Source organism: Xiphias gladius, chromosome 21 (genome assembly GCF_016859285.1).
Source record: "Xiphias gladius isolate SHS-SW01 ecotype Sanya breed wild chromosome 21, ASM1685928v1, whole genome shotgun sequence".
In the NCBI taxonomy this organism is placed as follows: Eukaryota; Metazoa; Chordata; class Actinopteri; order Istiophoriformes; family Xiphiidae; genus Xiphias; species Xiphias gladius.
Window position 1 is genome coordinate 31,149,937 of NC_053420.1, and position 25,886 is coordinate 31,175,822.

The 25,886-nt window shown below is 39.2% G+C and overlaps 1 protein-coding gene across 5 annotated transcripts in view; it reads right to left on the minus strand.

The window, feature by feature from the left end:
• The window catches only part of nfasca (neurofascin homolog (chicken) a), a 103,858-nt gene that overhangs the window by 19,463 nt on the left and 58,509 nt on the right, over positions 1-25,886 (minus strand). For 2 of the 5 annotated variants that reach the window (XM_040115840.1, XM_040115836.1), the window contains exons 10-28: positions 22,422-22,533; positions 21,696-21,880; positions 21,472-21,603; positions 20,689-20,832; positions 20,173-20,284; positions 19,900-20,066; positions 18,950-19,097; positions 17,382-17,506; positions 16,008-16,052; positions 15,278-15,379; positions 13,789-13,986; positions 13,282-13,352; positions 10,161-10,383; positions 9,757-9,872; positions 9,368-9,578; positions 8,698-8,820; positions 6,865-7,038; positions 4,250-4,276; positions 138-260 (exon numbers count right to left, since the gene is read on the minus strand). In XM_040115840.1, coding sequence (XP_039971774.1) covers positions 138-260; positions 4,250-4,276; positions 6,865-7,038; positions 8,698-8,820; positions 9,368-9,578; positions 9,757-9,872; positions 10,161-10,383; positions 13,282-13,352; positions 13,789-13,986; positions 15,278-15,379; positions 16,008-16,052; positions 17,382-17,506; positions 18,950-19,097; positions 19,900-20,066; positions 20,173-20,284; positions 20,689-20,832; positions 21,472-21,603; positions 21,696-21,880; positions 22,422-22,533 — 2,538 coding nt within the window. The remainder of the gene's footprint in view (positions 1-137; positions 261-4,249; positions 4,277-6,864; positions 7,039-8,697; positions 8,821-9,367; positions 9,579-9,756; positions 9,873-10,160; positions 10,384-13,281; positions 13,353-13,788; positions 13,987-15,277; positions 15,380-16,007; positions 16,053-17,381; positions 17,507-18,949; positions 19,098-19,899; positions 20,067-20,172; positions 20,285-20,688; positions 20,833-21,471; positions 21,604-21,695; positions 21,881-22,421; positions 22,534-25,886) is intronic. The other 3 variants (XM_040115839.1, XM_040115838.1, XM_040115837.1) reach the window with 2 other exon arrangements.

Genomic DNA, 25,886 nt, shown 5'->3' on the forward strand with positions numbered 1-25,886 from the left:
CCTACTCTTTGTACTTAGCATTATCTTCTAACTCCATTAATATCCCACTACTCCAGTTGCTTTTAGTCAGAAAAGATTAAGTTCAAATCTAGCTTTAGGATTTGATAGCTCAAAGTGGGCTTGGTCTGGTTTCTTACTGTCCAGTGTGAACTCTAGCACAAACTCGCTGCTGCCGGCCGGGAAGTTGTGTCTCCAGCTGACGTTAGCGTAGTTACTGTTAGGCTCCACCGTCAGATTCCAGATCTTCCGCCCAAGGGCCACTACACATGGGGAGTTGAGGGTAAAGGGTTAAAGGTCAGAGGCAAGGCGCAGAGACGGCACAGTTACAACAACCATACACAGGGCTGCATTTAGACCTATGCATGGCGCTAGCACTAAGGGGGTCTGCCTACAAGAATGATTGTTTTGATCAGGATGGATGCTGATCATGGTCCACTCAAAACCAGAAGTAAATTTAATATGTTCATGGACAGAAAATTCACCCGCAATAAAATTACAAAGGATTTTTCAGTTCATGAAAGACTTAGTTGCAATGCTTACTTTCAGTTTCGAGTGAACTCCAGAGATAATTAGACCTAAAAACTAGGAAAAAAAATGGTGAACTCAATCACCATCCTCATCAATTGAAATAAGCAGCCTTCATCACTACAAAGTGTAAAGGGTACTCTGTCCATGAACGTCACAGTTATCAATGTCTATTTAATAAAAAAAAGTTTGGATTCTCACTTCCTGACCAGGAGGACAGTTGCTGGCTACATCCCAATATTCTGAAGTAATTCCCCACTTTTTGTACAGCAGGTACAACACAGCTTATTGGAATGCAGCCCTGATGTAGTTTCCTGTTTCGTCAGGTGGGAGAAAGTAATCGTCTTTTGATATCCATGAATTAAAGTGCCTTTCATGGTCAACTAAAACACTACAAACACTAAAAAACCACAATGGGGCTGCAGCATGTACCCAACACATTCTGATCGGTACGCCTGGTGGTGACCAGCAGAGGAGGTGTGGTGGTAGTGGTCGCCTCAGTTGCAGTGGTGGCGGTAGTAGAAGGAGTAGTAGTAGTAGTAGTAGTAGAAGTTGTAGTTGTAGGAGTAGTAGTAGTAGTAGTAGTAGTAGTAGTAGTAGTAGTAGTAGTAGAAGTTGTAGTTGTAGGAGTGGTAGTAGTTGAGGTACTAATGGTTGTAGGAGCGATGGTAGTAGGAGGAAGAGGAGCAAGAGGAGGAGGAGGAGTAGGAGTGAAAGGTGAGGCCACAGAGGCATCAGTAAGGTCGACTACAAGGGAGGAGGTGGGAGAGAACAGAGGGTTAGACAAGGCAAAAGGATCATCAAACAGATACACAGAGACACACACAGACACACAGAAGAAAGTCAATGAAGCCCTGAGCTGAAACACACAAGGAATTCTCCACAAGCAGCATTCATCACCATGCACATCACGCGCCTGACTGAAGTCACTGTCAGTCAATAAATGATCACACTGTTCACTTGAATGTTTTCCACTTCATCTCTGCAGGGATTTACACACACACTTCATCCTCACTGCGCTGCATAGACTTAGATGCCACTGCCACCAAGAGGACAAATGCTGATATTACATGTCTGTCACACTTTTTTTGAATAGGGAGCAAATGAGTAGGTACTGTATTCTATAAGAGCTAGGCTTAGAAAACCCCAAACTAGTGATGTTATTTTATTTAATTACGTATTTTTGTTGCATTTTAAGGGAACACTCCTCTGGTTTTACACATAAAGTCAATTTACGCATCATTGGAAGTACTGCTAAGCCTGTGACAATAGTTGGCTCTCGAAGACCCACAGAAAATTGACTTGTATTGACTCGACTTTGTAAAGTATGAGGGAATGAGCCCTGATGAGATCATCAGGTGTTACCTCGATGATGATGATGTCATCTGGGGTTACCCCGGCTTAGATTCAAAACTATAAGTCTATAATAAAATCCTGTGTTAAAAACTGGGGCCGTGGAGTTTGAAATATGTGGGTCAAAGAAAAATGACGGTGTTGGTTGCATTATGGGAAATGCAGGATCCAGCATTTTTCCAACTTGATCCATACTAGAAACTAAATATTTGAGGATCTCAAACTTTGCTGCTTTGATTTCAACCACTCTTTTTTTTTAAATCTGTCTCTCTCAAGTCCCCTAACTTTATGGAAGTGACTGAATTTTTGGAGTGCCAGATTCTTATCTGTTTCATAGTATTTTTGGAGGCCTTCCTTTAAATGTCAGAGCGGTTGTTTAAATTCATTTTCAGGTTTGTAGTCTTTTTTTACTTATTGTTTAACTAGACAGGACTTGATTTAACATTTCTGTGAAATGAACCAAAAGCTTTTGAGAGAAAAAGTTGTTTATACTCCTCAAAATAGATATTCGCACATTTTTAGTGTCTGTAGTTAAACTCAGGTATTACACTGGTACTACTATAACAAATGTTCAAATACTCAGCCCTGGTTTTATCTGTTTTTGGACTTTTGGGACACCATGGACCTCCTCAGGTTGGGAACCAGCACATCTTTTTCCAATTATTTCCACTTTAAATATTGTACATTTTTACTGTACCTTCAAGTTGAGGTCATCTCCAGCCAGTGTAGGGTCCAACTACTGATGCCCCACCCCAAACATTTCCCTCATACAACAACCCAGACGGCATGCTTATATCACCAGGCTATGGCAAGCATGCCCTCAAACCACTGTGAGAGGGAAAAAAAAAAAGTGGGATGGGGTGATTGAAACATCAGCATGTTCAGGAACCATTACATCCCAGATCCGTCCAAATTTTCAAGCCATCTTACCTGTAATTCCCAGTATGTACCACTGACTCAGTGAGCAAGCAATGGATAAAGATGGCAGAGTGACATGAGTGTTGAAAAAGCTCAAAAGCAAGGCGATCAAGCCAGTGAGTGATCGGGCAAGCCAACTGCTGATGGAGTTTTGTTTGTTTGTCCTTCCCAACACACTCGTCAGGTTGCATCATTTGTCAAAATGTGTCCGACGTCTTGACATTCTGATGCAAGGATATGCATCTCCCCCCATCCCACACACTCCTAAAACAGCAGCATTATCACGACATTGTATCCGGTGACAGTGAGTGAAAAAGTCGTTAATAACACATTAGTTGCAACACAAGACAAACTTGTGTCTCATAGCAGGCCGGAAGAGGAGGTGATGCTGGGAGATTTAATTGTAAAAGTGCACCATCAGGGACCGGCTCAGCAATCAAAGGTTAGAGGTCAAGACAAAAGCAAAGGAAGATTCTACAGCAGCTGTCAGGGTGAGTGTCCTGACCATGAAGACCAGATAATGATACCAAAACTTTACAGTGTGTGGAATGTGTGATGCAATGTATCTGATGTGTTGTATTGCCATATAATTGAGCCACTGTATATATCCCTTTCACTGGACGTGTGAATCAGAGAAACCTACAGCATTCAAAGCCAATGACGGCCTGAGCACGTTGAGTGGGCTTATTCAATCCCTGACAGCACACGTTAGCAGACAAAACAGCAGTTTAACACAAAGAGAAAGATGAAGAGATGAGGAGAAGCAGACAGGCAGATAGGCAGATGAGAAAAGAAAGAAAAACAGTATAGACAGCAGTTCAGTCCAATAGCAAAGAAATAGTCTGGTCCGGCATATCATTATAAATAAATGTAAAGATCTGGGGGTTTTGACAGTTGCTTGACAGAGTAATAAAGACATTACTTATGGGCTAAGTATCTTGTTATTAGTATTTATTATTATGTTTGACATTTTAAGACGAGTTTAAACTCATCTAAATTGGAAAAAAAAAAAAAATCAGTAATAAATTAAAAAACAACAACTATTAGTTGCAGTCTTATTGGATTGATCCTATAAATTACAAGTACTGTGTATTTACGAATGACCCTATCTGTTTGCAACATTGCTGATGTAAGCAAATCTTTTACAAAAACAAAAGTTTGCTCTTGACTTAGAAATAGTTTGACATACCAGCTCCAAGTCCACTTACTAGCTGGAAGCCCACTCTCTACCCTACAAAGGGTGAAATATTCAAACAAATTTAGCAGCTCCCTCTGTTGCCTACCAGTGTGAGCTGCAGGGGTTGGTGGAACTGCACTTTACTGGACAATACAAGGGGGATAATGATTAGGACTGCACTGCTGCTAAGTGTTTAGATGGACAGATCCATAGACAGAGGATGAGGGTGAGGGGAAGGCGACGGGCAAACAGGCTGTGCTTTTCATTCCCCATTACCTAGACCTGTTGTATTAGTAAAGTTTTCTGCCAACAAAAAGAATAAGAGAGACAGGAGAGAAGGGAGAGGTGTAAGAGAGACAGAGAGGGACAACAAGAACAGCTAGAAGGTCACTTCAACAGATTCTCTCACTTACCACTAATGGTATCTAACCATGAATTCTTTTTAATCTGCCTTTAGATATCAGTCTCTGTCAAAACTTTCGCTGGAACTACTTTCTACTAAATAATTAGTCCCAATGAAACGTGTTCATAGTGAAGTCTGTCCAGAGCAGCAGGGACACTGTTTCTGAAAAGAAATCAGTGCAACTGCTAAATTTGTAAAGGTATTTTTCATCGCTGTGAGCACCACAAATAAGTCCTATTCACTTCCAATCTTTTGGACATGAATATGAAAAACCAAAAATATCTGGGTAGTTAGATACCTATAGAGGTAAGTGAAACAGTTTTTTTTTCTTAATTTGCCTTTCAAACAACCATATCAGGTCAAGTTGTATTCTTGACAGCAAAACTATAGCGTATTGCTGTAACTACATTGTACACATAAATGTAAAGTCGATTACATGCGACACTAGAGAGTCACTAGCTGATCCTGAGCCGCATGTGTGTGTGTGTCTGTGTGTGTGTGTGTGTGTGTGTGTGTGTGCTGATAATGTCGTCCATCAGAGAAAGACCGGTTGTTTCTTTTCTTCTCCATCTGATACCCTGACAAAGAAGCCTGTGTTTACTAAAGGGTTACAACCTCTCATTTTCTGTCTCCCCGTCTCTCTCTCTCTCACACACATTCAGCCTCTAGTGATTCACAAACCAGACTCACAATACAGGAACACTATCGAACCAACCTAGTTCCTATCTACGGAGAATGGCTAGAAATTATGTAATTACACATTGTAAAAGACAGTGCTTTGAGTGAAGGGTCAGTGTCCTGTGCCTTACTGGGAAACGGATTGCTTGACACACTGTGAGTAAGGAAAACTTCCAGCAACTCCAATGATAAATTGGAGCAGGAATTGTCGAACCTTTAGAAACTCTTGGATTACCTATATCAGGAGAATTTCAAGTCTTTACAAGTTGATTAGTGTAGTGAAATATGTTAATATTATTTTTATTGTCTCAGTATGTTCTGACTTCCCAACCCTGTCTGTGGCCCTCAGCCCAGAGGCCAACAATTGCTACTGAAAACATAAATCTTTATAAATGCTTTACAAATACATAGTTTAATTTAAAAAATAAAATAAAAACCATAACTTTTTGGCAAATGTTTCTCAAATAGGAGGACATAGTATATTTGTTTGGGACTATTTTTGGCGGCAGATTAACCCATATTTGTTGCTCTAGTGAGTATTACTGGCATCAGGATGGTGTTTGTGTGGGACTGAGTCAAATAAACTACAGTGTATATTTTCATGTTAAAGAAGGAACATGTCACCCAGTGCAACCGTTTGGCTTACTGATGTATTTTTAATAGTTTTTGGAAACAATGGAGCTCTGGGGCTCAGAGGAATAAGATACTGTATATCAGGCTTTGAAACACACACTGTACTTGTTAGGATAAATTCCTTGTTGGTTTATGGGTCTTTTTATGGGATTTGTTGACCTTAAGAAAAATTCCCTTATCCTTATCATTTAAAAAACAAAAAGCTAAAACATACTGTATAAGAAAAATGGTGGGCAATAATTTAAACTTTAAACAACTGTTAGGCAGTACAGTGATGTGAAAGAGGTAAAATTTAGGAGATAAGAAAAGTGTACTTTGTTTGATCATTTCTTTATCCCTCTCAAAAATGCTACAATGTATACTATTCAGAAATATACTTTACATACAGTCAGCTGTCAGTTTATTAGGTAAACCTTGCTAAAACTAATAGAGTTTAATAAAACAGTCGTGCAATAAATCCTCCTTCATGCAGGCGGTAATGTTGAGTTTTTACTGAAATTGTTTTAGAAAGGTGCTGATTCAAGTGCATGACTAATTTGGAGGATGAAAGATGTGCTGCTGTTGATCTACTGAATTTTGAATTATACAGACAGGTGTTTCTGTTATACTTCTCATTGATATAAACAGCACCGCAACCTACATCCTCCAAAATGACCATAAAGGTGAATCAACACCTCTCTAAAACAGTTTCAAAACAAACTGAACATTGCAACATTCACGAAGGAGGATTTGTGGCAGGACTGCTGTATTAGACTAATTTAGTCTGTATTCCTTATAAACTGCCAACTGCGTGTTCATTGAACCCCCCCCCCCCAAAAAAAAAAAACATGTAATCAGGTAAATAATTCAAAACACCCCATTAAACGCAGATGATGCCATATTATCAGTCAACTACATATTACACTGATAGACTCATATATTGGTATTTTATTTAAGTATTTTATCATATGTGACTTGACCTCTGCAGTTTACTAAGTCTTGATTAATTCTACACTGGTTACCTATAAAGAAGCCCTGAATTGATTTTCATGAGAAACTGTGATTAGATTTAATACATTTTCAATATACAGTATGTATCTTCATTGTCAAATTAATTTCATATTATACTTGTCATTTTATGGAAACACTGAATATGAGATTTTTTGGATAACGAATGGTCAAATGTAGAAACACTCACCCTCATTGGCGAAGTGTGGAGACTCCTCAGCATAGACCTCCCCTGCTCCCACCTGTGTGAGTGCTGACAAGTAGAACTTGTAGCGGGTAGATCGGTCCGGCAGGCGGAGGCTGAAGTCTGTTGCATTAGGCAGAAAAGTCTCCAGCTGTGGTTGACCCACCCTGGAGCCATTAACTACATACACACACACATACACACACACATACAGACACACACACAAACACACATACATTCACAGAAAAATGATAAAAAAAGGACTGATGAGTAAGCTTGCTATCAGAAATGGACAATTCCCAAATTATCTCTGCAGCTGAATTTAAGTAGACATGCAGTTATCCCTCTTTACCAACATTACCTTATTAAACTTCCAGTTATTGCCCTAGCTTTTACTGAGGTCTGTTAGATCCTTTACAGCTTTCTTGGGTCCCGTTTGACCTACTTTACATACTGCTATTTTGCACACATGTACTACACTTTTCCATTGCAGTGGCTGATTTTGAGAGCCTTTCAACCTTATTGTCACTTCTAAATACGCAGTTAAGATAACAGGGTTAAAGTGGTTTAGTAAAGCTATGTGTGACCTCATCCCCAATCTTCTGCAAAGAAAATGATGAGTTCCCAAAACCAAGAAAACAACAAACATTTAGAATTTTCCATCAATTCTTTGGTCCAAATACAATTTACTCAAAAAAAACAAAGAAAATACCGGAATCCCAAGGCCCATGAACAGCTACTAGGGTTTTCCCTACCATTATAAGATTTAGACGCAGCGTCTAAGCATTTTCGTGCAACGCCTAAACTGAATGAACGGGAAAAAAACTATGCAGAGTTCTACTGCTCTGGCGAGAGAGGATACCATTTTGGTCCTAATATAAGACAGTATTTTTTTTCTGAAACTTAGGTTTAAAAAAGTCGAGGTTGCCTTATACTTCAGGACTAGACAATTACGTGTTCATTTATTACAACAGATATTCTTTTTGAATGGAGAGAGTACCAGAGTAACAATGGTCTTTTACAGTGTTGCATTATGGGTTATTTGCACCCTTACTATATTGCTAGGATAGTGAGTGTTTTGGAGTCTGTCTATAGTGAGCCTTTGAGAGTTAAAGAACCTTAAAAGTGTTTGGTTAGTCCAATTTAACCTGCACAAATTTCTGATGGCTGGTGTAACATGTTGTGCTGCCACAGAATTAAATAATTTCATGATAAGTGAAAACGAGCTCTTCGCGTCTCCCGCCATCTTTACTGCAGAAATAAACCAGGGAGAAAATCTGTAAAGCAGCCAAGAATTAGGTCTGTCACAGATGATGAGCTCAAGGAGACTGAGCCTGAACAATGCTAACTGCCAGAGAAAATGATTCTGAGAGAGGAATCGACTTGCAACAGTAACTCAGATAGCTGACTATTGTCCACTGGGAGAGTGAGCTGTCTACAGACGTCCAACTAAACCAAAGTTTCAGTAGGCAGCCAAACGCTGTTAGATTGTCAGACGACCATTCACTATAAGTTTTGTTTTACCAGTGTTATTTTGTAAAACACAGTGTGATCACTCACAAACATGTGAAGGATTACTTCAGGACATTTGCTTTGCTTTTTTCCTTGCTAATGTCTGAGTTACTGTGAAAAACAACAACCTGTGTTGTGGTTTTATAATAATGTAATGATAATAGTCCAAAATAATGTGAAAAAGCACAGTCAAATAACATAAATTTGAGGGAAGACCCCCCTGACCCCTGACCAAACATGACCAAACATTTATATTTGAATGCTCAAAAGTCTGTATATACAGTATATATGTGAATATTTGGGATTTACCAAATGAGAGCAGCTCACCTGTCTGATACTTGAGCTGGTATCCAATCAGAATGCCGTTTGGCTCCAGTGGTCTGTCCCATTCCAAGTAGATGGTGTCAAAACTCCTCCGGTTGATCCGGAAGAACCTTGGAGCATCAGGAACTATACACATACAAAAACACGGTCAAATAAGTAAGGAGAAGAAGCAGGAGGCTTCATAATGCAGTGCCACTAATGGCCATGCTGGCTCCAAAAAGATATAGTTTCATAGACATCCTTTTCAATTATGCCAAAATATCTTTCAAAATGCAAAGCCAATGCTTTTTCCCTACAAGACATTATTGTCCCAGAAGCAAATTTTACTTCTCAAGTGTGACCATCTGATGTTATTACATCCAAAATTTACTAAGAGATAAACACACACCAAGTGTTTGCTTGATTGAAAGGGTCTCAGCCTGACACATTGCCATGTTAAGTTTGGATTTTCGGGCTCCAGTAATAAAGTCACAAAGGTGGCAGTAGGCGGGATACCCGCATACCTGATTAAAAATGCCCCTTTCGAAATTTATGTGTGTGTTTTTAAAATCCCACATAAAACTGGCCAGAACTGGACTGACTTGTCCTGTATTTTCTTACCTGGCTTAGAAAAGACATGACATGTCAGTCTCTCTTGAATGTAATATTTTGTTCGATTGGCTGGCATCCTCACCTCCCTCCATTGTGGTGAATTCCACCGTGTTGCTGGGTGGACCCTCAAAGCGGCTGTTGGCCACAACCATAAACATCTTATATTTAGAATAGGGCACCAGGTCACTGAGGATGCCAGAAGGCTGGGCCATGGTGCTGTAGAAACCTTTGGTCTTCTTCTCCTTACTGACCACCAGACTTGGGACCAGACTGGATTCACGCCAGTAATACAACTGGGATGGAGAAGAGGAAGAAAGGGATTAATGGGTAGACATGCAGAGGAGGGTGAAGAGATTACTCAAGAGAAACTGTCAGAAACTGAGAAAGGGACTTCAGCGGAAATTAATATTCAATCTATTTTTAGACCAACTCTGCAGCCGGTTCTTATTACAAAAATTCAGCCAGTCTCACTCTGTACTCTTTGAATTCTCCCTGGATAGTGTTTGGGTCCACAGGCTTCCAGTGGATGTTTGCTTTGGTGCTGTTGACCCTGGACACCCGCAGGTCAGTGGGAGCATCAGTGGGCTCTGAACAAATAAAAAGGGACACAGAAGGTGTGAAAAGTCAGAAAGGTTTGGTTCTGCATGTGCTGGAAGAACAACAAATTGCCTCTGTGGTGCTCTAGTTGCTTTGCACTACTTGGAGTAACAATGGCTTAAAACAAAGAGAAATGATCCACTGATGAAACTGTGAGGATCTGAGTTTTCGTTAGCCCTAACAAGCATCAAAGAAAATATCTACCAGTCTTCATCCATAAATATATGTTGTTGCTGTCTGTCTTTCAAAAATATGATATCTATTGTGTATCTACTTACTGTCCTCTCCGGAGTATCCAATGACCACATTAGACTCGGGTCCTAGTCCATACTCATTTCTGGCCTGGATTCTGATCTCATAAGGCACATAGGTTTCTGTGTTGTGGACGATATGTTTAGACCCCACTGTTGTCACATTACTCCACTCTTCCCCCAAATCCTTCCGTCTCCACCACACGTTGTAGTGCAAGTTTGGGCCATTTCTCTCCAGATCAAGCAGGGGCTGGAAAAAAAAACAAAAAACAAAAAGCTCACTGTCAGTACACATTGACTGAAAAATACGTGCTGATTCTAGATGCTGATGAGATACTGTTATGAATAAATATTAAATCATATATCACAGTTGGAAATATTATTCGGAATTAAACAACATAATTAAAGCATTAAATTAGACTTTCACAGAGTCACAATTAATTTCATTGGGAGGAACATCTTCTATGTCATCAATATAGGTCAAATCTCATTAAAAAGGTCAAATCTCAAAGTTTTAGTTGTTTCTCAACCAGTAGTGTAATGCCTTTTAGTGGTACTGAATTAATAATTTCTGCAATTCACATTCAATTTGGCAGAATGTGTTAGTGCTAATACTTTTTTGGGCCCTTCCTGAGCCTTAGAGGCAAATTTTAGGGTCTTGTTGTGATTGGTTTTCATATTGTATTACACACATTATTCCAAAAAGCATTTTCTTTGGGGCATAAATAAGCGTATGAATGTGGAAAGGTGCCCTTCTTTGAGCCACACCTAAAGCAGAGGGTCTAGAAACTCAAGTTACATTTTTTTATTCAATTACATAGAAGTGGCATTAGATTGATAGACATGTAAAGGGTTTACACATTCTAATGGTAGTTTTATACAAGTATTGACCATAATTATGTAATTTGGGATATGAATGCAGATATCTCAGACAATCATTATTTGCCAATCATATGGCTCAGTTCTGTCTAGATAAGAATTTTATATTGTCAAGCAAAGTGCTTTTGCAAACAGATAGTTAAGTTACATTATTGAGGCCTGGCACACTAAATCCTGGCTGGAACATTGTATTAGTACAGCTGATGTGCATGCTTTAGTTGGGTGTATGAGTATTCTGCATGAGCTAGCAAAGACTGATCATATACCTGTTTCTGTGTCAATAAATGTTGAACATATACCTGTGCTATGAAATGGAAACAATGTCAAAACAGAAAAACTGCACTGGTCAACCCTCACAATGGTAGACATCATAGCCTATTATGCTCATACAAAGCAATCCTCAAAAATCCTTATGAGGTTAAAGTATAAATCCTTAATTCTTAAATCCTTAAGTAATACTCATCTACCTAGAGATGCAATTATGTAATTATATTAATATTATATATATATGTATGTGTGTATAATTATATGAATCGCAGATAACCCATTTTGTTTTAAAGCTACACATGGCACTGACTTGTGTACATACAGTGTGCCTTGAAGGAAATTGTAAACAAATATAAAAACTATAAAAACTTGTTAGTTCTTATGTGGTTTATGCTTCCAAAGCCTTTGATCATGTCAATCATAGAAAGTTGTTTGTTAAATTCAGTCAAAGCGAAGTGCCCAAATACATTGTGAGAATTCTGGCTTACTGGTATGCCCACCAGACTATGCAAGTAAAATGGGTCATTATCACAACCCTCTTTTGGGTTGGCAATGGTGTCAGGCAAGGGGGAATTTTCTCCCCAGTTCTTTTTCATCTTTGTACTGATGATCTGTCCAAGCAATACGTCGCGGGTGCTAGCAGGATGCCGGTTGACGCAGCTGTGCACTTTCGTGACCTTTTGAAACAGCATGAACAAGTAAGATGTCACTTCTTGCGTGGAGTGCGTGGCAACGGACATGATGTACTGCACATTTTTATTCATTCCTGTGTCAAGAATGTGGCGCTAGAGAACATGCACCAAACACGCATTATGTTGTTGTATATCTAGTGTAGACAAGATCATTAAAGTTTTACCTACATAAAATGATAATTGTCACACAAGAATTACTTCCTGTTGCCAGTGGGTGGCACAATTACTATGATTCAATATTGGTCTATAGATGTCTTCAGGTATCAAACGTGAAATTTGGGAAAGTTCTGATGATGTGGATTTGCATTACAACATTACACATTGCTAGTAGGTTGTGATATCATTATAACTGAATATTGGCATGTAGATGTCTTCAGGCCAGAACTCTTATCAAAAATGATGTTTGGGGCAGATTGGACAATGTATATCTGAGTTACAACAACTTCCTGTTTTATGGTGAGACATCGAAATTCACCATGCCGCCACAGATGCGCTGCTCAAAGAAATCTCAAAAGCTTTGCTATTTAGCATCGTGAACGTCTTTAAATTGCAATGACCGAATTTGAAGTCGATCTAATCAATTCTCCAGGACGATTTCAACACAAGTACAACACCTGCAAATGGCAAAAACTGTGCCAAAATAGCACGGTAAATTCAAAAATAGCTGACTTCCTGTTTGGTTTAAGGTATGGCTTCAAGAGGCTTTTTTGTAAGTCTTGGGATATTTCATGTGCCTACCGTATTTTGTACCTTTAGGTAAAACATATTGCGAGTGCTACTCCATTGAAATATTGTAGGGGGTGCTGTTGATTCTGCTATGCTGATATGCAAGACCCATAAAACACATACATTTTTGTAATTTATTCTATGTAATGTTTTGTCTTTTATCTGGACCGTGACTCTGTAATAAAGTTTTGGATTGATGATTGATTGATTGATTGATTGTATTCAGGGCTTTTTGAAGGAGGTGTCTGAATGAGTCCCAAGAACTTAATTGGGAATTCATAGGTCTTGTAAACATATTTCTGATACAGTTCCACCATGGATTTAAAAAAACATATGGCAGAGTCAGCCTGGCTGCCAACTACTGTATTTGACATTGGCCGAAAACAACAAAGTGTGAGAAATTATTATACGTATGTCCTCAGTACATTGTCCCTACTTCTTTCAGATTGCTAAATTTTATTTTCACATTTCTATGATCACAATAGAGACTACACTCTTTTGTGTTATTGCTATTATTTACAGTCAACAATCACTGAATTCAATACACTTACAAGATTTAATTTCGTGCCTTGTACATGTCTTACCTCCCAAGTGATCTCCATATTATCCTTCTTGGAGCCCCATCCCCGTAGACCTTTGGGAATGGCATCTGGGGCTTGTTTTGACATAACAAAATTAGATCATACATTCACTCCAACAAACCCCATTTCAACATTTATGACCTAAAGCTTTCTGGCTTGTATCTTCTAGAATCTGTACTGTATTCTGTCTTTGATAATAAGCAGGAATACAGAGTTTTATTCAAAAATAAACATCCACCACTTTATAAAGGTTGTACCTATTCTTAAAAACTGTTTAATGACATAGCTTTTAAATAATGTATTGTTAGAGGTAGATAGGAGTCAAATGCCTTGATGAACAAGATCATATTTTTCATGTAAATTAGATCATATGTTGTACCTGATTAAAAGCCAGGTAAACTACATTTAACCAACTAAAAGATGGAAGAACATTAGCGTCAATCCAAACACTTCATTATCAGTCTTTAAACACATGTATTATATTTTAGATGAGTGTGTGGTGCTTCTCACCAGCTCCGTTGGTCCTGTATCGTTGTGAGGGGCTGCTGGGCTTACTCTGGCCCACTGAGTTGATGGCGATGACCCTGAACTGGTAGTTGACATAGGGGGCGAGCTGCAAGATGACAGAGTTGAGGTCCCCGGGGTAAGTGGACAGGTCCTGCCACCTGCCTGGCTCCCAGCGGTCCTCCTCAAACTGGACCAAGAACTCTGCAGAGACACACATCTGGCTTTAGACAAGGCCGACCACTTACTGTTGAAACAGTGGTAATCTGGGAGTATGTGGAGGTTCTTGATGGGGTTCAGCAGATTGTCTAGGATCTCTAGGTCCCCTCCTGTGGACCATCAGCTTCATGTATTCTTGTATCATGTCATTTCATCCCCTCATCTTCTCAATTTTTTTTTATGGCCCTATTGCATTCATTTTATTTCCTCTTCCCCTGTGCCATAGTCAGACTGCCCATCTGGCATACTGACACATGAGAGCATGCTAAGTGTGTGTTCCGGGACTGGACTCACTGGCCAATCACAACCAAGTTTCAACCCTCACCCTCATGCTGAGCTAACCTTAGCCTGAATAAATCAAACATCAGCATAGGGTAGTTGTTGACATATTGCCAAACCTGCTGTTTTCCACATAGGGTTTACCCTGCAATCTGATTATGAAACTGGTAGGTTGGCTTTTTTTTTTTGGTCATTGTTAGACTGATGACGATGATTTCACATCCAGTCTGCCCATTTAGACAGACAGGGAAGATGTGGTGGTGGCAGGAGTGGAGGACGAGCAACGGGAGGTGGAGGAACGCGAGGGAGAGGGAGAGCAGCTGGAGCAGCAGCATAAGTAGCTGAGCTTGAGGTAAGATGGAGGAATGTCGCTGAGAGAGGACGACTGCAACACGGGTTTATAGTCTACTCACACTTACTACTTCTTCATCCTCTCATGTTGGACTGAGGGCAGACTGGACGCTACAGTGACTCACTAAAGTCGTATTTCGGGATGGGATGGGCTAGGGCTAGCTGGTTAGCATGCTAACTTCAGTAGATATTTCTGGAACACAATACACAGACGTCTTTGATGTAACGTCAGAACTATTATTTCTTCATATAATGTTGATAATCTTAGGTACTTTTGGAATGTTTTAAACTAAAATACTTACATATATCACCTTTAAAATGTGTGTAATTTCTTCAGTATTTCTATTTCAGCACCCCTACATCATTTCTTTCCCAAGCTTGATTAGCTGAGACAAATTCCACCATTTCACATATTTTTAGTTCACCTTTACCCACATAATCTGCCTACAGGATGCATTTTACTTCCACGTAAGAAGACTATGAGATAAGTAAAAGCTGCCCTGCTGCCACATACATAAATATAGCTCAGAGTATGCATGTAAAACAGGACACATTTTTGAGAATTGTAAAAATTAATGGTAGTTTAATCCATCCAGAATGTCTCGGAGAGGTGAGAGTGTACAAGTATATGTGTGTGAACACTGACCTGTGATGGGGCTCCTGTGGTCATTTCCGGGGATCCAAGTGAGGCGAACACTGCGGGCTGCTGCGTCCGACATGTCCAGATCCGTGGGAGGGTCTGGACGGTCTGCAGAGAAACAGGGAATGACGTGACCTTGGAAATGCCACACACATACAAGCACACACATACATGCTGCATGCTGCAAAATACATGTCATTTATTTTCATGATCAGTCCTTCAATCTCAAGTTAAAACACAATCCTAGATTTAGAACACCTAATAGCCTTCAACTCTACAAGTCTCCTCCCAGTTCACCGGGAATATTTCAGGAAATATTCCTGAAAATTAGGAAAAATTAGGAAATCGACTCCACTAATGCCATCAACAAACAACTTACAATGATTGGAATAACTGTAACAAACTGGACATTATGAAACATGAACAGACATCTTTACACTTAATATAAGATTAAATGATTTGAAAGGATAGATTGTGGTGCATGCATATAAAAATCCATTATGTAATAAAAACAGTCTCTCCTCTCAAACACACATGAGATGTATTCTTGGCTACATAATAAAATAATATCCATTAAAAATGTTTTTTAATATAATTTTTATAATACAACAGAGGCACAAGTTAAGACAGAGGCAGAGAAAAAAATTACACCATAGGAAACCAAAATAAACATTAATAAAAAACAGAACGGAGAAAGGAAAGAAAAACAAAGATTTCCACCCAAGCCGTGTGTTACCTGGAGGCAAGGCACTAGAGACTGAGGGGTTGAGGGAGGCTTCCTCTGTGGGGCGGGATCAGGGACCAGGAAGTGGGTATAAAGGTTACAGTTTGCAGGTTAGTCTACCAGCCAATCAACAGCAAGGGAGCATAACCATTACCGTTAACATGTAATTTAGAACACATTGTATTAATGAAAGTCAGCTACACTTAGCTCCAATGTGACACAATCATGCAAGCAATGTTTTGACAGGTGAGACATCGATATCTGAGTCACAGATGTAAGCAAGTTTTCCTCAAAAATCTTTAAAAAGTAAACTCGGAAAACTCAGTAGGTCAACTAACAGAAAGGTACATTTTCTGAAGATGTTCCCATCATCTCAAAAAATTCTTCAAGTGTACAGTGACAAAAAAATTTCTGCCATTTCTCAAGGTGTGTCACTATCTCTTGACCCAAATGAAATGTACTGCACTATTGCGATACTTAATTCATTGGTAATGTCTGCTGAATTATCTTTTTTTTTTTTTTTTTTAACCAAATACAGTGGCTTATTTCTGTGGCTCACTATCATTAAGGCAAAAGTATCACATGTCAAAACAATGGGCACACAGGATGCTCAAACTGAGTCTACACAATAGCACAGCATAGTTTCACTATAGCACTTTCACACACAGCACTACAGCAACCCAATACGCTGCATGCATTTTGTTAAATCAATGGGAGTAAGTAGAGTTAAAGCTAAGCTAGATAAGTATTTAGTAAACTGCATCAACAATAAAACATGCATGATTTCCATTTGAGGTGTAGAGCTGAAAAATAGTACAGTGTCAAGAAAAAAACTTTCTAAAGGATAGGATTTAAAGCACAAACATTAAAGACTACACTACAAACATTTTAGTTTGACTAACTGCGTGTCGGATATGGAAAGACATGCAATACATTTAAAAGTGTGTAAGAACAGTTTTTGTAGTGCTGATCCTTTTTTTACAGTATGTTAACTTTGACAGATTTTCTACTTTTTCTTTTCCTTTTTTCCATCACTATGAATTTAATTAATTAATTTCTCTATTTATTTATTTAATGAAGGCAAACCCTGTATCCATCGTGCAGCATATTGTATTTGAGTATGAAGATTATTTGGAGAGTATGAGGATAATATTAGAATACAGTGGGGCTAATGTAACAGTATTATAAGACAGTGAAACAACACACTCTTTACAAAAAAAAGACTTTTTACAACTGAAACTTTAGTACATTTTAATTCAACTACTTCAACAGTTTTTCCCAGGTAATATTTAAAATGTTTATAATGGGGTAATATTCCAATCTACTGTTGACACTGAAGCACACGATTTCAGCACTGTTCCAGCACTGTTCTGTATGTGAGTGTACCTAACACAGTCAGGCGGGCTGAGGCTGAGTCCTGGTCTATCTCAGATTTAACAGTGCAGGTGTATGTTCCTTCATCACCCTCGTTCACATTGGGGATGGTCAGCGACTCCTCGTCCTTCCTCAGCCTGGGAGACACACAGACAAATGATTGAATGTTACTGCATATAGTATATATAGTATTTTTCAAGTTTATACTTTGTCTCTTTTAAAGCTGATATCTGTATAAATGAGTCTCAGACTGAGTGTATAAGGGACGTAAAAGTAAGACTACACTGTATTTACCACAGTTTAATAACAACAGAAACCCTGAAAGATTTAGCATTTTGATCTGGAAGAAGATCTTTGTTGTGTTTTGTTTGTTTGTTTTGGTAAAACATATCTGAAGGGTATTGACCTTATAACTGTATGACAAGAAACAAGGATTCCACAAGGATTGATAAATGAGGATAACTACAAGAAGACAAATAAAGAAATGTCACTGAAAGTTTCAGTAAGAAACTGAAAATCTACTTCCCAACAGGACAGATCTGTACAACTACAACTGGATCAGTGTGACAGGCTATTGCCTGTCAGAGAGTACCCAAACCCAAACTGCTGGACAACAGGCTTCTTCCTTATCTCTAAAGTGAGCAACTGGGTTACCAGGTTGTATTAAAAATGTGGTGTTGTATATTAATAGCGTTAAATATCTAACCTGAAAACTTCACAAAAGCACAAACAAACCAGAGACCAGTTGAATCTTTAATGTTGATTCTCTTAAATTCATTTGAGAGAAAACTGTGTTTACCCATCTACTGGAGTTTAAAAGACAAGAGTTTACAGTCAGAAATGTGGTAATGATGTACTGATGGTAAAAAAGGTGAGACACCACAGACAACACACCTGCACATTTAGATGTTTATTTTACCACACTTTGTCTTTTTGTGTCTGTAGATTTCAATTACAATGCACATCTTTAGAGGCCATTTTCTTCAAAATTAGGTTTTGTTTTTGAGCCAGAAATCTCCACTGACATCCACCAAACTTTCCCGTTTTATTCTTATCTATATTCTGAAGGCTTTTACTGGGGTTTACTAGGGGGTTTGTTCATATATCATTCATAGCCTGATTATAGAACATTTTATTCCTACAAACATGGCGAAAATTGATTTTTTTATGGCTGTTGACAGTATTTTCTGATTTGTGGAGTGATGAAAAGAGATCTCTGTGAAAACCTTTGGCTCTAATCTGTCAACAAAATGAAACAAAAAACGTGAGCCTGGAGTTATCCGTTGTTTAGATTTCTGTTGTGGAAATGTCAATGCATATTTAATTAGATAATGCCTCATCTTCATATTTAAACTCAAAATTTCAGAAAACTTGTAATACAAAAATAATTGTCTTAATGTAAGTAATCAAGTTTCAAGTTTCGACCTATTCACCTGTAGCGTCTCGCCTTAAAACTAACTTAAATAAGGATTTTTTCTTCATTTAAAACCTTGACGGGTTGTGGTGTTTTGACTTTACAAATGTACGAGAGGAGCTAATTATGTATGATGAGAATTAAGGCCACCTTTAAGTTCCATTACCTCCATCCCAGATACAGAGGCTTGTCATCCTTCGCCCAGGCCACAGTGGTAGGCAGGCTGGGATCAGACGTCACCTTACAGTCGAAACGAGCCATGGAGCCCCTGATGGCTGACTGGTGCTCGGGGGCTCGAACTATACGAGTTGGCTCTGAGTTGGATGAGTTGGTGAGGGTGTAGACAAACACATACACACAAAGGCACATACTATATTAACTCATACATTTACTGTAGATGCATGCAGTAATATCGGTGGGAGTTGAAATTCTGTCAGATAACTGATGTCATAGAGCTGGATGTAAAACAGTCCTTTCCAACAAAGTCTCATTCACACCAATACACTCTAAAATGAGTGTAAGGCCATGTAAATCTGTTTAGCTCCTAAAATCTTTCTTCTTCTACTGACGCAAGTAGACAAAATCTGCCACTGGGGTGAGAGAACTTGACTTAAAATTCAGTGCAGTCTCCTAAAAATGACATCTATATACAACTAATATGCATTCGAAAATCCATTTTAGAAAATGTAATGCCACCAGCGTCAAAGTCCCGCGCTGAGCTCCTCCCTACAACTTCAGTGCAGTGTAAGAAGTCACGCTTGGAAAAAGTGTTGCCAGTGAACATAATCCAGATAAGGATCCTTGCCACATGACTTGAAAAACTGCCACCGTGATTAGTTCACTAGTTTGAAATCTTATTCAGTTTAGTACTACCTTGAATGCTAGAATGGATATGTTTGCAGTACATGCAATTTGAACATAAATGTATCTGTTAGTAAAGAGAGGATGAGGCACTTTAATAAAAGGCACAAGAGATTTGCATATAATCCAACAGTGCAGGCTTTTTGGCACAAAGAAAGGAAAACACAACATTCTGCCATGCAATGGGTTTGGATGCTTTGTCATAACAGGACATTTCATATGAGTCTTGAGTGCAGCAGTGATGTAATGTCTGACCTTTGACCTCCAGGCGGACCTGGTTCTCGGTTGTGCCAAGAATGCTATTGGCCACACAAGTGTAGGTGCCCTCATCCTCTGCTCGGGCCTTTTTGATCTCCAGGGTACCGTTGATGTAAACACGGTACTGACCGCCATCCAGCCCACTGCCCTGTCCGTTCTTAAACCTACACATGGAGAAACACATGAAAATATGTGTTTAAGCATTGCTGTAGGATGATGCCAAAACCTCTATTTCTGGATTCAAGTACACAATGAACAGTCAATGCTCACCAGCGTAGCTCCGGCAGAGGGGAACCAAAGAATGGACAATCCAGGAAGGTGCGGTTGTTCTCAATGACTTTAATCAGCTGATTTTTAGGGCCCAGCATCCTTGGAGGCATGTCTACAGGGAGTGGGACAGTGGATTACACCTTTACCACTTCATCACTAACAGGGACTCTGCTTATCACAGAATATTCTAAATTTTTAAAGTGATGTGAAATCAAAAAGGTGTAAACAATTTGATCAAATAGTTGAATAGCAATTTATAAACATTAAAGGAACACATTTTAGGATATGCTTGCTTGCTTTTCTCTAACACAATGAGCGTCCATTCAAGTCCTTATTTTCACAGCGATTTTGAGACTTTGTGAAGAGTGAAGCTAAGGTGTACATTTGTGTATCTTAGCTAAGGTAGCTAAGGTCACCTGTGAGTAACAGAGCAGTTACTCAAAATCGCAGTTACTCCCAGCCAATGTGAGTAACTGCTCTGTTGACATTTTCAAATCAACCCCTTCTGCATCTCACCGAGAACACTGACGAAGGCATTGGCCAACAGATAGCCGTGCTGGTTGGATGCGTTGCACTGATAGACAGCGCTGCTTCCCATCTGCACCGAGCGGAAGATGATGGTGTCAACCAACACTTGTCTGCTCGGGTTGGGGGGGGAGCCTGGGGTCAGGGAAAGATGAAGGAGGATTGAGAATATTGGGGTGGAAAGGATATAACAAAAGTGAAGAAATGATGGAGCCTTAGGACACTGTATCTGAAAAATTCCAAGACAATAAAAATATAAGAAAGGGGCTTACTGGATAATATAAAAACTCTGATCTAGTGAGTATAATCAGTCTCCTACTATAAGTTCATAGGTAGCTATTAGCTAATCACTGAGTAAAGCTACTCAGAGACTATGTGTCATGTGTATAATTAGAGGCTAAAAGAATGCAATGTAATGTAATCACATAGGGCAGCTCCTCAAATAAACATGTCAGTCTCACCAGCCACACTCACACAGAGCTGAGGAACAATAATACTAGCATAAAATGAATGACTCTCAAATTTCAGAAAAACTGTGTAGCAATACACAACCTTAATTTTGATGTTATTTGATAATCCATTGCGATAATGTTTAAAACTTGCTAGGAAAATGACCAATAATCAATAATAATATTATATAAAATTATAACTTAACACAATTTTAAGTTTTTTAAGATTGTTAGCTAACAAACCTGTCAGCGTTTTGGTTAAGAACAACGAAAGAAAGAAAGAAAGAAAGAAAGAAAGAAAGAAAGCTGAAACAGCTACACCTACTGTCTATAGGCTGTCCATTGATCAGCCACTGAATATTAGGTTTAGGGTTGCCGTTGGCCCGACACACCAGGCGCCCGTTCTCATCTGGGGCTAGCACCAGGTCTGTAGGTTTGTCCAGCCAGTATGGAGCCGCTGTGGAGAACAGGGAGTGAGGTTAGCGTGATGGACTCACTCACAAGTTAATATACTGTATTTGTAAAAACGCATAAACATGGCCTCCTCACCTTTCACCTGGACAAAGATGGAGTGGCGTATGCTGCCTAATTGATTGTTGGCCATGCATACATACTCTCCAGCATCTTCCTCTGACACACTGATAATCTTCAGGGTCTTGTTGAAGTTCTCAAACTTCACTTTCTGTCCTGGCAGGTCCCCGCCCTTCTTGAACCACTTGATGGTAGGCGTCGGTCTGTAGGGGAGGAGTGACACATACGTGGGTTTGGTGTAAATGGCATACTGAACAGTTCTGTTTTCCACATCTCATTCCTCTGTATGTGCTGAAAGAGAAATCACATCACAGCTCATTTTTCATTAACATCTGCAGTATCCTAGTGAGTTGCAGTGACGTCTTACATTTGTTTGGACCAGTTACAGATACAGTAAACTGTTAAAGAAATAACTGGAAACTAGACCCAGACACAAACATGTCCTTCTTTAGTTACAATTTTTTTTAAAATCACATACACAGACTGTGAATTCACATTTGTTTCCTTGACAAAAAACACGAGCGGCTGTGGTTGCATTTTTTTCATATTGTGATCTCAATATCATGAATTATGTCATTATCTTGGGATAACAAAGTTGTTTTCTCTTAAAGGGTTAGTCCGGAGAAGGAAGATTTTTTTACTTAAGAATGTTAAGCTGACCTTATCCTGGTACTGTTCAGTACTACGAAAATATCATCTTATCATTTGCAGTGTATGTGTGTGTGTGTGCGTGTGTGAGCTCACAGTCCAGCAGCAATACACTCCAGCAGTAGTTGCTCATCTCGTAGCACCATTTTTGAGCTCTCACTGCCTGCCGGTGAGAGGAAGGTCGGCGTGGACTCAGCTACTCTACGGCCTACAGATAAGGAAAGAGGAGGGTTTAATATTCACGGACACATCCAGAATAGAATCCAAGAGCACTACAGTTTATCTTTGTCGTATGACTCACTTCCTACGAGGAGCTAAACATCCTGTTTGTGGGCACTACTACATAGATCTAACACTATTATTCTGATCATTTCCTTGTCGCTGTGTTCCATCTCCAGCTGGCTTTGGCTCTCTCAGCAGTCTGTAGTCAGGCCAAATTTCCTCTAAACAGGTCTAACTCTATCTGGCTTCTCTCAAAGGAAGACATTAAGAGATGCAGAAACAGCAACAGGGTCATTGATCTCGCTTGTTTTCCAAAGGAAAAGAGATGGCAAGACTGCCATTAAAAGCTTACATAAGCCGCTAATAAAACTTGCCCAGTTTTTGTTCTGTAATGAGATTAGTTTAACATCAAACTGAAGTATATTTAGGGTCATGTAGCTGATGCATTAGTCTTCAGCCCCATGTTAAACCTTCCCGTAGGGCTTGACTAAAGCATTAAGCCTCAGTAGCAGCATGTAAGTGGTTGCCAAAACTAGACCCTTTAGAACAGAACCTTGGTTTTCTGTGGGTGTGGCTTATAGATTGTAAGGCCTTTTATATTCCATGCACATCATACAGTGACTAGGAAGGAGGGAAGAGAAATATCTATAAGCACATTTATTTTGATAGTATAGCATTAGTTTCACTTGGAAAATGCTCACTTTGGTTGGAAGATAAGGTAGAACATGAATTGTGAATCGACATTTGAGCATAAATTGATCAAACAGTCAGTTCAGCTAATCAGACTGGAATGTGAGCAAACTGACAAGTGCTGCCTTTGTTTCTACAACACCCAAACACATTTTAACCAGGCATGAAGTTGACTGTAATTTCACAAGACTCACACACCTTTTCTTAGTTTCATATGTCATGACAACATTAAGAGTGTCAAATATTACATTACTTAAATTGTGGTATTCTATATTACAAAAAAAGAGAGACTTTTTCAAATAGATACAGTGTTGATCCAGTTTGACCAGGTTCATTTATTTCAACTTGAGCTTTGGCTGAAATTACAATTGCTTTCATTGTTTGCAGTTCAACTGACATTTCCACTGCTTTCCTCTCTTATTTTTCAGCTGAGATTTCATCTGCTTTCAGCTTTTACTCTTCACTTGGTAGTTCAAATTCTTTCAGTGTTTACATACAAACTGACCATTCGACTGCCCACAGGCTTAAACTTGTAGCTATAATGTGAAATGTTCTCAGCTCTTACACTTCATGATCTTCAAAATCTTCAACTGCTTTAAGTGCTTCAACTTAAACTGTGAGACCCATACAACAAAGACATTGCTAGAGAGAAGAAGCAGTCAGATGAGTTTATCCAGATTGTATTAACTATTTTATTTGGAGGTCAAACTGAAAGTGAGCGCACCTGAAATGTCGCTAATAATCCCTTCATTGCACAGGAAAACTGTGTGCACATAACTCAGTGAGTACTGTAGTTCAAAGTTGTGAGGATGTTAAGTATGTGATGGATGGAATTTTGGTTAATTATTTAGTCGCTCACCCTCATTTTCTCTTTCACATTAAGTCTGACTAAATCATTGTCTGACTGCTTGTGTTTCTTCCACCCGTTGGTATCTTTTAGGCAATGTCACTGCCTTCTGCGATCTCAGCAATTACTTTGGGGAATATAAAGTTGTCATAAACAAGAGAAACCATGGCCAAACCTATAAAAATATAGAATTGCCCTATAAGTGCTATACTGGAATACTAGTTTATACAGCAAGAGTTTATTGTTATGCTTCGATTTGTAAACATTTGAGAGGAGTGTGGGTTGACATTCTGCTAAGAGCTCCAAAAAGGCTCGGGATTACCTTATACTACATTGAATTCCATGCAGCACTGTCAATGGTAGTTGACTGATAACTAGTAATTGTTTGGAATTTGACCATTGACTGAACCAATTAAAAAAAAAAAGGCTGCTAACTATTATATAGGGTAATTTTTCTGGATCTTTGATCATTACTCAGAGTTCTAGGCAGCACATTTCCAGTCTGCTCCAATCTCAACACAATTTCAAACACTGTGGACACCAAAGCCAGTCAGTGGAGAGCTACAGCCTGCTAAAAAAGAGCGTGGGATTAAATTAGCATAAACCTCCTTTGTGATGCAGATCTGTATGGGATTAAAGCATCTGTTAGCGGTTAGCTTCTCCAGTGGCCGGTAAACAGACAGGAGTGGGTGAGGAGGATCTATTATTGTTAGTGACACTGGGGAGGAGAAGAACAATGACAAGAGGAAGAAACATACAGAAGAAGGAGGCATTAAGGGTCAGTGGAAACAAATGCCACCAAAGTGCTAAATTACACAATCATTATAGTTGTTAGCTACAGAAATGCATTGAGCACCCTGAAAACATGGCAAACATGGCGAACAGCCTGCTGATGATGCTGGCAAGGCTCAGAATATGTTGGAGTGTTAGACTCCTCCCATCCACAAAAAAAGACAGAATTGTGGTCTTTGCTTCTCTCTCTGCATTCCTAAGAGATTAGCAGCAAAGTAGCTAGCATGTTTGCACGAGTGTATGTTTGAGTGCTGTTGTGTGAACATTCTGACAGTTGTCCCCATCATTTCCCCACATTCACACAGAAAGGTGTATGAGAGCAGAAGTAGGAGGTGGCAAACCTTATTTCCATTCATATATGACTATTAAAGATCACAGCATGAATCCAGACTGAATATTCATCATGTGACCTAATCCTCCTCAGTGTTGGAGCCTCATCGGTATCTTCAGTCCCACTGGGCCTCCAAACCGCAAGCCTGGTCTGTCTCCCTCAGGGAAAAGATGCTCCCTCAGGGAGCACCTCACACCCCACCCTGGCTCCCCCATTACCAAATGTGATGCTACTTTAGCTGATCTGTTCCCTCCAGCGATGGGCTCATTCAATAGGTGCATGTCACAATTTACCATATGTTTATTCATTACATGTGATCATTTAACACTGACTGAAAGGTGGAATAAAAAGTTATAGACTAAATTAGATGGATACTTTTTTATTTATACTATGTGAGGATATATTAGGGTCAGAGAGATATTGGTTTGTCTTTTATTTGAAGTCACATCTGGTCCAGTTGGTCATCCTCCTCTGATATGTCAGCTATGAGGTATGAGGCAATTGATTGATTCCATGTGTAATGAATAGCTGAGTAACACTACACTTATTGATTAGGAGAAATTTGATTGAGCTGCAACATTTTTATTCCATTGGGATATGCATTAAATTGTTGGTGTCTGTTAGTGTATGTTAGGAGTTTCAGATAAGAGTTGTTGTGTTCTATTCTGGTAGGAAAAAC